General features: G+C 39.4%; 1 protein-coding gene across 8 annotated transcripts in view; it reads right to left on the bottom strand.

Annotated features, from left to right (window-relative positions):
* The window catches only part of BICD1 (BICD cargo adaptor 1), a 209,332-nt gene that overhangs the window by 102,916 nt on the left and 91,967 nt on the right, over positions 1-14,449 (bottom strand). For all 8 annotated transcript variants that reach the window (XM_075210315.1, XM_075210316.1, XM_075210318.1 and 5 more), the window contains exon 2: positions 7,385-7,597. In XM_075210315.1, the coding sequence (XP_075066416.1) occupies positions 7,385-7,597 (213 nt within the window). The remainder of the gene's footprint in view (positions 1-7,384; positions 7,598-14,449) is intronic.

Here is a 14,449-nt window from a genome sequence, read left to right as displayed (position 1 = left end):
GTCAGTTTGCTGATCATTTCTTAAATATTGGCAATGGTTTAATGCCGCTTTATCCAGTAACTGGTCTCTTCAAACTCAGAGAAACACTTTGTAACACAGTTGTGTCTTAAAATTCTTTAAATCCCGGGCAACGCCGGGTATTCTGCTAGTATATATATATATATATATATATATATATATATATATATATATATATATATATTACTAGCAGAATACCCGGCGTTGCACGGGATTTAAAGAATGTTTATTCACAAAAATCAATCTAAATATTAAACATACATGTAAATATCATGTTAAAATTGGACCAGTAGAAGGTGAAAAGTGAAAATGTCAAACTGTATTTGAACTATATATGATGGAACGAACCGATAAACAATTACTTCAAAACAGTTTGATAAACTATATTTCTCGTTTCTTCATTTGGGGCAAATACATACAAATTTCTTGGTGATCCAACTCTTGAGCACACAACGTAAAATTGTCCATGAGAAAAGCAAGGTGATTCCAAGTTGACTCCAGCTACATGTAAAGATTGTCCTTGGGCCTTATTGATAGACATGGCAAAAGCTAAACGAACTGGAAATTGTGGACGCTTATACAATACATCTGCAATGTTTGTCGAAAATCTCTAGCCAATACAACAGTGACTCCACCCATTAGTAAATTATTGGCTCTTAAAAATTGAAGTGTTTGATTGAGGGCCTGTAAAGCATTTTTGTGTGACATGGTGCATTGATCCCATACAATGACCTGACATTCCTGCAGAATCTGAGCTTTTTCTGTTCGTTTAGTGATATTGCAGAAGGGAGTTTCACTTCGGGCCAGATTAAGCGGTAACTTGAAAGCTGAATGTGCTGTTCTTCCACCAGGGAGCAAAGTTGCAGCAATTCCAGAAGAGGCCACAGCAATAGCTATTTTGGAATGTACTCGAATTTTAGCAAGTAACAACTTGATGAGAAACGTCTTACCTGTTCCTCCGGGTGCATCCAGAAAAAATATATTTCCCCTTTTTTTTTGGAACTTCTTCCAAGACATTGTTCCAGACATTCTAGAGTTATGGTCGTTTTCGATGATTTTTAGGTGTTACCCCCCTCGCCACTCCCACCCTTAGGAGTACTAGGGGTGTGTTGCCCCCACAATATTTGTTGTCAGACTGTAAGTCATATGTGTACCAGGTTTGGTGTAAATTGTTCCAGACATTCCAGAGTTATGGTCGTTTTCGATGATTTTTAGGTGTTACCCCCATCGCCACCCCCACCCTTAGGAGTGCTAGGGGTGTCTTGCCCCCACAATATTTGTTTTCAGACTGTAAGTCATATGTGTACCAGGTTTGGTGTAAATGGTTCCAGACATTCCAGAGTTATGGTCGTTTTTTCAATGATTTTTAGGTGTTACCCCCCTCGCCACTCCCACCCTTAGGAGTACTAGGGGTGTCTTGCCCCCACAATATTTGTTGTCAGACTGTAAGTCATATGTGTACCAGGTTTGGTGTAAATTGTTCCAGACATTCCAGAGTTATGGTCGTTTTCGATGATTTTTAGGTGTTACCCCCATCGCCACCCCCACCCTTAGGAGTGCTAGGGGTGTCTTGCCCCCACAATATTTGTTTTCAGACTGTAAGTCATATGTGTACCAGGTTTGGTGTAAATGGTTTCAGACATTCCAGAGTTATGGTCGTTTTTTCGATGATTTTTAGGTGTTACCCCCCTCGCCACTCCCACCCTTAGGAGTACTAGGGGTGTCTTGCCCCCACAATATTTGTTGTCAGACTGTAAGTCATATGTGTACCAGGTTTGGTGTAAATTGTTCCAGACATTCCAGAGTTATGGTCGTTTTCGATGATTTTTAGGTGTTACCCCCATCGCCACCCCCACCCTTAGGAGTGCTAGGGGTGTCTTGCCCCCACAATATTTGTTTTCAGACTGTAAGTCATATGTGTACCAGGTTTGGTGTAAATTGTTCCAGACATTCCAGAGTTATGGTCATTTTTCGATGATTTTTAGGTGTTACCCCCCTCGCCACCCCCACCCTTAGGAGTGCTAAGGGTGTCTTGCCCCCACAATATTTGTTGTCAGACTGTAAGTCATATGTGTACCAGGTTTGGTGCAAATTGTTCCAGACATTCCAGAGTTATGGTCGTTTTCGATGATTTTTAGGTGTTACCCCCCTCGCCACTCCTATAGAAAGACAGACAGAAGGACAGAAGGACAAATTTTCTCTTTTATATATTAGATAGATAGATAATCAGATGTTTGAAAACTGCCTTTGTTTTAGAAATAATAGAAGGAGATCTATGTGTCCTTTGTATATGACCTTATCTCTATGTTTTATCGCCTGGTGGACATACCACAAGAACATTTCTACTACTAGATACTAAATACTACTGAGAATACATGTAAGTGCCAGGGCATTCACTTTTGAAGCTTTAAGTGTATATATCATCATCATCATCACCATTTATTTATATAGCGCCACTAATTCCGCAGCGCTGTACAGAGAACTCACTCACATCAGTGAGTATATATATGTACTAGCCTCTCTATGTCACAGATAGGCTGCTTTCCAATATGTCTTTGCTAAAGAAAATAACACTTTATTCATTACTTCAATTTTGTTCGGTCACTCTGTTATTATACTTTAACGCCAGAAAAATAAAACAGTGTATTTATTAAAGGTTTCAGGACCAAATAAATGATAATCATTTGATGCCAGAGAGATGGGAGCCTAACTCTCAGTCCCCTGTAATGTATGCAGCAATTTCTTATTGAAAGTTGATTTATTAGACAGTGTTTGCGTGGGTTTCCTCCAGGTGCTCCAGTTTTCTCCCACACTCCAAAAACATACAGGTAGGTTAATTGGCTGCTATCAAAATTGACCCTAGTCTCTCAGTGTGTGTGTGTGTTAGGGAATCTAGACTGTAAGCTCCAATGGGGCAGGGACTGATGTGAGTGAGTTCCCTGTACAGCGCTGCGGAATTAGTAGCACTATAGGCCTGGTAAACATATTGTTGATGGATGTTTGATGGGCTTATATTTGGGGTGATCTGATTGGCTATAAGTCATTTGATAATGACACATTTATCTTGGGGTTTATCCTTATAAAAGAGGTGCAAAATTAATTAATAATTGCAATTATTTATTTTGAATTAAATGGCCTGTCCCTTACGTACAAATAAATTGAGCACATTCAGAAGAGGCTTCGTCCTTGATTTATTCCAAGACAAGGAACATGTGATCTGAGAGCAAACTCATATAGCTAAAATCTAATTCTACTAAACTTACCTCCTACAATTGATATCATCACCATCAACATTTATTTATATAGCGCCAGCAAATTCCGTAGCGCTTTACAATTGGGAACAATACTGGGTAATATAGAGAGGTAAGAGAACCCTGCTCGCAAACTTAAAATCTATAGATATTAGTAGTGACCAAACATATACTAATAAATAGCAAGATGAATGCGCTGAATAAAGCTGTCTGTTATGCAGGAAATCATCATCATGTATATATATAGCACCACTAATTCCACAGCGCTGTACAGAGAACTCACATCAGTCCCTGCCCCATTGGAGCTTACAGTCTAAATTCCCTAACATACACACATACAGACCAAGAGAGACTTAGGTCAATTTAATAGCAGCCAATTAACCTACTAGTATGTTTTTGGACTGGGGGAGGTAACCCATGCACACATGGAGAGAACATCCAAACTCCTGTACAGAGAACTCACTCACATCAGTCCCTGCCCCATTGGAGCTTACAGTCTAAATTCCCTAACAAACACTGAGACAGACTAAGGTCAATTTAACAGCAGCCAGATAACCTACTAGTATGAGTGTGGGAGGAAACCAGATCACCCAGAGGAAACCCACGCAAACACATGGAGAACATACAAACTCCTCACAGATAAGGGCATGGTGGGGAATCAAACTCATGACCCAGTGTTGTGAGGAAGAAGGGCTAACCACTAAGCCACTGTCAGAATCACTAGGTGGAATTGATGATACCTGCCAGCAGTTGGCGCTACTGAGTACTGAGGCGCTTAGTCTAATACGCCCCTGGTTTTCCCCAGGAACCCCCGCAAGGAGGTATGGACTTCGCTGCAAGGGACGTGCAGGTCGCGGCCCTCAGTATCAGTCAGCTGGCGAGGTAACAATTGAGGCAGCGGTGAGAGCCCACCAGGATACAGGATGGAAGAGTAGTCAACAAGCCGGGTCAGAACCAGAGGAACGGATATAGCCAAATCAGAAGCAGCAGAATGGTCAGGAAGCCGGGTCAATACCAAATATCAGTCTAAGCAAGAATCAGGAACCGAAGGAGAAGTCAGGAACAAGCCGGGGCCAGAATCCAAATAACAGCAACACAGGAACAAACGCTGGAGCAAGGCTGAAGACCTAATACTCTGGCACTAGACATGTGTCAGAGGCTGCCTTATATACCCTAAGGTGCCTCCTGATAGGGTTAGGGAGATTTTGGCGGTAAGACATGCTGGCTGCAGACAGGTGAGCAGAGATAGCGTCCCGCTGCTAGGCAACAGGACGTGGATGCTTGGAAGGTGCAGGCGTCCGTCTCCTGCACCAAGTGTCAGTGTGGAGACGGCGCCTGACAGCCACTGTGTTGCTCAAATGAGAATTGGTTCAACTGATCAAATTCACTTAGACTTGTTTGGTATCTAAATTTATACTAGATTGATGTATGATAACATTGAGTTTGTATGACACTCACCAGAAAAAAAATCTGCTACTTATAAACATTGAGGATTAAAAATTGAGTTGTAAAGCTGAAGTTGTAAAATTCTGTCATCAATCTAACTGACCAATCACAGACGAGCAGGAGGGAGGAAGGTGAGAAGCAGTCTATAATAGACCAGCTCACCTAATAACTGGGGTCAGCCTTCAAATTGTAAGCTGTCCATCTCTCCTGCCAGTGCCAAGCGCAGTATATATAACTCATATGTCAGTTTATATTCTGAATGTTCTCCTTTTGTTTTATGCTTGTTTGGCTGTATGGTTTATGTCATCTTTATGTTGTTTTTATGTTCTTGATAAAGCAATAATTGAATTTCTACAGCAAACAAACTTTAAGAAAAAAGTACAATGGTTTATGTACAAAATAAAAGCATGTGCTGTGATAATATCACCCAAAATCTCAAACTGAAATTCTGCCTCTATAAATGAATCAGTTCTTTTTTTAAAAAAAAACAACTGAACAGTAGGCTGTTACAATTCAAATGCTATATTACAATTGGCTGAGATAATATATAGACGTTCCTTGGTCCATCAGGGTCTCATGTCTGCAATGGGGGTTTTCCAGAAGATTTGGAATGTCTTTGCTAAGCAACACTGATTAGGAACATCTGTTATTCGAATTAACTCTTCCACTACTGCTCACATCCCTCTCTCCTCAGCTCACACGCAACAGATCCAATTGACATAAAAAATACCACATTAAATAAAATGATACAACTAAATTAATATAAAAAAATGTAAAATATTTCATGCTAATATATTGGCTTCATCCAAAAACATCTTCTGAAAGCATTGTAACTTTTCTTTTTGTGTATTAAATTTCAATGTAATACGTTGATTGCTTGGTTTTGTTAACCCTTTAAATGCAAATGTGGAAGTGTTTATTCTTTTAGCTATCAGAACGCAGATTGTGCGTAATTAAGTTACAGGCTTCCGTTGGCCTTACACAGTGGATGGTGACTGATATAGGTGTGCAAGGGAGTGAGTGTCTCTCTTTGGGAGGAATCCAGTTAGATCTGCAGCCTATGAGATAGGCAGGTGCAAGACTGAGTGCTGAAATCCTGTGATTTCTGAGTGCAATTTGTGCAAGGTAAGTGATGGGCTGTTTGAGTACAAATTAGAGAGGATTGTATATTACATTAGGACTCAGGAGAGTCCGAGCCCTGACAGTGTGCAACAAATTTTTTTGTTTTTCATAAACTCAGTTACGACTGCAGACACCCTGCAGTAATTTAGAATCTTTCAAAGTGTATTGATTTCTGTTGCATTAGTACAGAATGACTTTTAAAATCTCAGGTCATGGTCTTGCGCCAGCACTCTTGTTTATAAGTCATTATCATAGATTGTTATAAATCCGTTCCTAACAGCAAGATAATTTCTGCAGTCTGCAGATCAGAAGAGTAAGTTGTAATCAGGGACAGCTAATGCAGCTAAGAAGTGTATAATGTGGATGCTATTTGCTTAATATTAGCAGACATTTGCTACTTTAAAGGATGCTGTTGGTCTTTGGAGGTGCTTGAATTTTATCCCAAGCTACGATATGTAAAATTCCACCCAGCAGAACTTTATCTCACACACATAGGTGAAATCAGAGTTGGCCAATGGAGTGTATAAATTGGGCAGCTGTACATAGCGCCATCATCTTCTACAAGCCTGGGAGTGTCCAACCGCCTGTTAATATAAATCCTCCCAGAACTCCCTCCCCAATATTGTCTAGATGGCCTCTGCTTGCTTCTTACTGGACCTAGCTAACCATTTCTTTTTTTACACTAAACAAACGTAACTTTACACAATAATACATAAACAACTTTACACAACAAGGCAAGAAAAAAAGTTAGATTGATGTCAGTATGTGCATATAAATACCCTGTACTTGAGTTGATTCTATTTAAATGAGACATCAATTAATATATTAAAAACCTAATCCACTTTATTTCACAAAAAAACAGGAGTGACTGGACGAGTTGTTTTAGCAAGAGGAAACGTTTGCTTGTGGTTGGCTTTAGGCTAATAGCATGAAATCATTCTGGCTTATTTTCAACATTTTCTTAAACAAATACTCAAATGTGCACGCTACCTACATGCTACCCTTTGTGTCTAGTTATGCGAAATTAATAACATTTGATAAAGGGGGACATTTATGTGCAAACTGTACTGGTTGGGATAATATTGGAATATCGATTCGATCAAATTGGTTAGTTTTTACTTATTGTTGTTAAGGCGCATCTGACTTGCTATAAAACTTAATTTTCTGCTCATCTATGTGTGGGGCAGGAAGAGAACAGCATGTAGCCAATCAGATAATTGGAATTCTCACAGCAGCACAGAGTCTTTAATGTGCCAAGTGAGCTGTGGGAGGCAGTGATCTGTCCACGTGTAACCTCTATGTTAGTGAGGACCGAGCTGCATGCGACAACGACGGTGTCATGATCTGAAGTTGAAATAAATGCAACTGGGAAGCCATAGACTGAGCATTAAATAAAGAAAGGAACAGGGTCCTCCCAGCAGCACATAGTGATGTCAGGTACTGTGAAACTAATGCTGGTTGACTGTGGTGTTAAGTGCATATATTTAGTTTGACAATAGTAAAACTACTGTGGTACAAGTTGTATAATGAATCAATAAATAAGTTACCTCCTTTAAGTCCTGGACAAGGGAGGTGAGTCGCTCGTTTTCTCCTTGGACATTGTTGATGACAGTCTTGCTCTGCCTCACGTCATTCTGCATCTCCAAGATTCTCCCCAGGTAATACTCTTCCTTGGATGCAGACTCCTGCAGTAAGGTCTCCTCCCGGGTCTCGCCATCTTCTGCAACCTTGCGGTGGACGGTGAAGGACTGTCCAAAGGCCTGGAGAAACAGCAAAGAAAGATTTTATTATAAACAATTATGTGTAGCAGACATAATGCATTAGGTGATATATTACCATGGACCAGGGCAGTTTAGTTATGCGGGCCTTCATAGTTATTTTTTGTACTCCCAATTCTCATCATCATCATCATCATTTATTTATATAGCACCAACATATTCCATAGCGCTTTACAATTGGGGACAAACATAGTAAACTAATAAACAAACTGGGTAAAACAGACAAAGAGGTGAGAAGGCCCTGATCGCAAGCTTACAATCTATGGGACAATGGGAGCTTGACACATGAGGACAAGTCTACATTTGCAGTCTGCCCAGCCAGTCTGCAAAGGTAAAGGTGACTCATAAGCTAAATGGTCACACAACAATGTTGGTCAAGGAGTAGTTGCATAACAGGTGGTAATAGTGTAATGTAGTGAGGTTTAGAAGGTGGTTGAGGAATATTATAAGCTTTATTACACAATATGAAATAAAATTTGCTCTTATTCCACATACTTGCAGTTATAAATGCAAATGGAAAGGAGACAATTCAGTATATAGATCCATCTTGCAAAGCCACATCCACCAGAGGAGAGAACCTGTCAGTAACCTTGCAGGCAGTAGCGGAACTTGGTTGAACTATTACTGTACTGTTAAATGTATTTAGATACTACTTTGCATGTTTCGCCTATACACCATTTCACTTATAGTAACCATTACATAAGGGTGTAGCACTTAAGGGCACAAATAGAGCAGCCATTGCTCAGGAGAAAGAATTCTACCACATAACTGACCTGTTACAAGTGAGAAAAAGTGGTTCAATAGTTTCGGAATTTGGAGAGTTATTTGCCATTGTAAACAAAACCATTACTCCATGATACCAAGTAATTCAAATGTACAGGATCACCCACACAGCCTGAGCAAAGGTTTAGCTCTTAAAACTCTGAAAGTTCAAGTCTCAGCATCGAGTATCTTCTTTTATACAAGATGATATTGAAAAGGATTAATAACAGTTCTTCCAGGCAGTTGAGAATTAGGACATATATATCATGCTGGGAACTTACTGTATATACTCAAGTATAAGCCAACTTTTTCAGCACATTTTTTTATGCTGAAAAAGCCCCCCTCAGCTTATACTCGAGTAAGTCCCTCGTCTCCGGTCCCTCAGCCCTTAACTTCCGCCGTGGAACGCATGTACGTTCCATCGACAGAATTTTTATAGATTCTACTGTATAGTAGAAAAATGGTTTGTAAACCTATAAACATGTCTATGTAAACATATACTGCATGAAACAAGTATATAGGCCTAGTTATTCCATTAAGCCCTCACTTTGAGCCTCATTCAGAGTTCAGGTCTAACTAATTTGCAACTGAACAAACCAAGTTGCAATGGAAGGGGTACAAATGCAATACATGCAATCCTTTTCAAGCAGGGAAAATACTGGCTGCTTTTGTATATAGCACACACATACTGGACAGCTTTATTTTTACACTGCAATTTAGAGTTGGGCTAGGAGTGGAACTGTACGCATAAATTAAATTTGTCCCATCCTTCATCCCCTGCAACTCAACACAGGTTTTCTAACATGTGAATCTGGATCTTAAAAAGATATGTCACAGTGCCACCATATATTAAAGATCAGGGAAATATAATAAACTACAAATGAATTAATTAAGAGCAATCTAGCATGGTCTTTAAAGCATAGCCATTAAGATCACCCCCCTCTCCTTCCAATCATAGAGGTTTTTATGTTCTTATATACGTAGTAGACATCACCATTTATTTTGCAGAAATAATGTGCAATATAAGATAATTAATTAGCTTGCTCAGCAAAGAAATACAACATTAACATTGAAAGATTTCAAATATATCTGAGAATGTTAATAATCACTTAGACAAAAATTCAATAAGTCAAAGAGTCATAGGACACAGGCATAAAAAATCATGCTTTTATTAGGATTTTTTAAGCTGACGCTGGCTATTCCTGGGACCATCTTTTTTTCTATGCTGAGTCTACTGCCCTACACCTGTTTTGTCCTGAGAATAATATAAGTCATACAGTAGACTCACGGCCAGCCTAGAGAAATCCAAGATGTTAGATGCTATACCTAAGCTACAAAATCACATCATGTACGTGGACGTAAGTCTGTTTTATTCATGACACACATTTCCAGGTTGCGCATATGCACCAAAAAGGCATACGCATACATATATACAGGACCTGATTCATCAAGGAATGCACACTGAGCGCAATGTATGCTTGTTTCAGAATGCACATAAATCGGGTATGCGCTTGCCCAAATTCAACAAGGAACGGATATGAAGTTATGTCTGCTGATGTATTCGGCAGTGGCGCACGCAGGGGGGGTTTCTGGTTCTCCAGAAACCCCTCCCCTCCGGGAACCAACAATACTGTACAACAGCCGCGGCGCTGTCAAAGAAACGCCCGCGGCAGTGCTGTATTGTAGTATAATACAGCACTGCCGCCGATGCTGCTTGACAGCACCGCGGCTGCTGTAGAATTCAGACTCGCTGCGCATGCGCAGCAGCTCTCTCTCGCTCTATTGCTAACCCCCCCCTTCTAAACCCTGCGTTCGGCCCTGTTCGGGTGTAGGTCTGCTCTGCTCTAATACACAAGACACTACAGGATACATCCAATAACTATGTGGAATATAAATTTGCAAAAGAAGGCACCGAAAAAAACAACACTTTTCAGTTAATGTTACCTGTTAATAATATAGGTGTTAATGACAAAACTGTTTAAATAATGCGTATGCGTCCACATCTAAACAAGCCCCCAAACATATTTTTTTTTAAAATAAATTGTAGCATAATATGGCTGTCACTAATTTTCAATAGAGACCTGACATTTCAGCAATCAGCTAACTACTGGGTATAACGCCCAACTTTAAACCACACTTATCAATTGTGATAATTATGTAGTATATCTAATGACTGATAGTTATTTTCTGTTGAATTCATGTATGACAATGTATATTGTATACAACCTTGTAATGTAATCTCAACACGTGATTTGCTAGATGACATGAGTTTGAACTTATGCAAGTGTCATTAATCTGTTGAAAATAGCCAGACCAGGGAGAGATAGGATCTTGGAGGAGTTTAAAGCCACAAAGTTGTAAACCATCTAGTGAAGCAGAACGAGCAGAGGTGGGAACTCAGGTCATGTGAACATTCTGATCTCAGGACATCCCTAGTTCACTTGGAAAGCCCTGTGACATTTGGGAGATCAATCTGTCCTTATTGACAGCTAAACTCCAAAGGTTATTCTGCCCAATCTCTTGCTCCAAAGTGAATAGACATTATAAACCATTTACATAAACACATGATGTTTAAATGAAGAGATCGAAAGTCGCATTCAGGAGTTTTAATACACTGTTTTATTTCACACATCACATGAACATTTCGCTGCTTTTTATTGATATTTTATCGATAAAGGTTGTTTTAATGAGATTAGTTTTGGCTTAGAGCACACAGTATATGCAATTATTGTATGTAGGACTGCACCAATGAGGATCCAGCATTCTTATCTTTCTTCATTTGTATTAGAACAGACCAGCTTTAGATTTCATTCTAAGGGGCCTAATTATGATGCGGGGTGACAGCTTAGATTTTCTATTGCTGTGAAATACAAATAGGTTTCATTCTGATTTAACAAGTAATTTTCCCCTGGGGCAGCTGAGCGATGCTCATCTCCCCGGTGATACTGGCCTTACAGTGGTAAGAGGAGTCTTAACGCTCTGCAAGACTGTACACGGTACCTCAGAGAACGCTCACTGTCACTGGAAGCACAATGTTAAAGTCAAATTATTAATTGAACTAAGTAAATTGAATCAGCAATGAAATTGTAGTACAACTCAATGTGTGCGATCTTATTCTTATTATAATTGACGGTCATTTATATTGTAACATTATAAGTATTATTTAGTAAATAACATGAAGAGATTGTAGCAGTATGGTATTTTCCTTTTATTGTGAAACAAGATGGAGTCTATCATTGATTTTTATATGTCTCTTTATGAACAGATACTAAGTCTGTGATGTTTCAACACATTATTTACTTGTCTTTTATGGCCATGTTTTCCCTAAACCTAGTACAGTGGACTATGTCCTTCAACTCAGCACAGACAATGGTTATTTACCAACTTAAGGTAATGTTGGTTTTAGAACAGACAGAGAGTATTTGTGTATTCTTAAGTATTTTTTGTAATGTTTGTTGTTAAGCAATATATGGATGTAATTGCTCAGTTTGCAAACTTAGCTGTTTTACTCAGAATGATACGGTTATCAACTGCCCATATTGCATCAGCATTCACTTTAGTGTAAGGAAAAATAATTATTTAAGATGTCACACTTCAGACCTTCTTTAGACCTCACTGGTGAGTCAGGAAGGCTGTGCCAGATCTCCTCCATCAAAGTATTCTAGGATGCATGGTTCAACTTGAAGTCTGATTGTTGAATGTGGGTTCTCCATGCTGTAAATCCGGGGAATTACGTGTGTGTCTAACAACCTATCGAAGCTAAGTATTTTACTTGTCATATTAATTATTAAATATTTTTCTTATACATAGTTTGTGAGTGTATCATTCAATTTTACAACCTGATACAAATGGCGTAGTCGGCAGGATTACTTTTGTGAAATCTGCGTAGAAAGGGAATGTGCAATAACTGTGTATTGTGTTTGTCTGAATAATGGTGATTTGTAGCAACGTTATGAACTATGTTGCACTTATAAAGTGATTCTTTAACTGTGTTGTGAGAAAACAGATTTATGCTGAAATGTATTGATTTTGTTCTTTAACTGTAGAAGTGCAGTATATAGTTAAAGAATATGTTTGTTTTTTATTCAGCATATAATTTGTTTTTGTGACTTTGCTCTTTAACTATTGTAGTGTTGTGCATAGTTAAAGAATGTGTATGTTTTTAATTGTTTTTTTTCCTTTACCTATTTGTACATAGTTGTTGTACATAGTTAAAGAAAATGTATGTCTAGAAAATGTTTGAAAAGCTTAGAAATAGGTTGTTAGGGGAAAAGGTGGAGCTTGCCAGACCACTGCCTACTTGGATCGGAGCTAGCCCATGGTTCAGTACTGTGCAAGAGTTGTTGAAGTATCAAACCCCGATACTATTATCTAATGTCCTTAAGCAAGTACAGGACTTAGATTTGAGCAAGTATAACCGCATGAAGCAGAAGGCCACAGCATCAGTGGCGTGGGTGTTTCTGGAGGCGCTTCAAGAGGTTACACAGCAACAGGAGGCAGTTGAAACTCATTCACATCAGTCCCTGCCCAATTGGAGCTTACAGTCTAAATTCCCTAACATACACACACACAGACAGACACAGACAGATTAGTGTCATTTTTGATAGTAGCCAATTAACCTACTAGTATGTTTTTTATGGAGTGTGGGAGGAAACCGGAGCACCCAGAGGAAACCCACACAAACACGGGAAGAACATACAAACTCCGGTCAGGTGATGGTGATTGTACCGTTCTGCCCTTCTAATTAGGATTACATTGCTTGGATCGGACAATCAATTATTTACCTTTAATACCGGTCTTGGGCTTCTAGTTCCTGATTCATAAAAAAATAATAAAGTTTAAAAAAAAAAAAAAAATGTAAAAGAAAGAGATAACAAAATAACTTTATTAAAACAAAATGGGGAAATTCTGCATTTCCCATTTTTTCCTGTACTGTGTCTCTGCCATCGCCATCATGAGGTGGCCGCAGGAATCGGAGCAGCGGTACTTGTACCAAAGTCTGCTATGAGGAACGCCTTCATGTAGCCCAGTCACTTTTTGGTTGTGGTAAATAAGAGTTCGGGGCTTCAAAAGATATCTTACATATATGTTAAAAACTAGAGATGCTCAGGCTCGGTTCCCCGAGAACTGAACACACCCGAGCAGATTCGAGTACAGAGCCGAGCCGGCTCGGTACTTTTGCATGCCCTCGGAATTGAAAACGGAGCAAAACGTCATTGTTACTTTGTCAGATCTCGGGATTTTTGGATTCTATAAGTACCACCCTCCACGGTGATCCAGCGGCATTTCACAGAGGGACACAGAAGGGGTAGCACAGTTCTTGGTAGTCTGTAGAGCAGTTGGACAGCGTCATAGGTAGAAAAGAAAGAGGAGGGGGTAGCAGTGTTCTTCAAAGTCTCCAGTGACATTCAGGAGAGCTGCATTGCTAATTGTCATTGCTGAAATACAAATAATAGGGCTGGCAGGCTTGGTCTTCTAAATCTGCAGTCACATAGTACTGTGTTATATAGGTAACATAAAGGGGAGAGCTCCATTGCTCCATTGCTAATTGTCATTGCTGAAATAGAAATAATAGGTCTGGCAGGCTTGGTCTTCTAAATCTGCAGTCTTTGTTTGAAAGTGTATGAAAATAATATTGTAACCTTTGAGGTGGTCAAAATTGACTGCAAATGACTTTAAATTAGTGTTATTGAGGTTAATAATAATGTTGGGGAGAAACAAAGCAAAAATATTTGATTTTAGCAAAAAGAAATAGGGATTTTAGAAAATCCAAAACCAAAACACGCAAGGGCGGTTTTGACAAAACCAAAACACAAAGTTAATCCAGATCTGAAACCAAAACCAAAGCCAGAACACGGGGGTCAGTGAACATCTCTAGTTAAAACCCCCATTTCCATTACAGAACTTAAAGGGGTTTCCACTTTCAGATTACCCATGTAGGTCTCCCAGACTCTCGGGAGAGCAGGCCATTCTCCGATATTAGGCCAGTTCCTGGTTCCCTTATGTGTGCCCCTGTGCTGGAACTGAAAACCTGACCTTTGGGGGGCTTCCAGTTAAATTAAAAAACTTTAT

Source organism: Mixophyes fleayi, chromosome 4, assembly GCF_038048845.1.
Source record: "Mixophyes fleayi isolate aMixFle1 chromosome 4, aMixFle1.hap1, whole genome shotgun sequence".
Lineage (NCBI taxonomy): Eukaryota > Metazoa > Chordata > Amphibia > Anura > Limnodynastidae > Mixophyes > Mixophyes fleayi.
The sequence above is the reverse complement of the archived record's forward strand: the minus strand, read 5'-3'. Positions and strand labels throughout refer to the sequence as shown.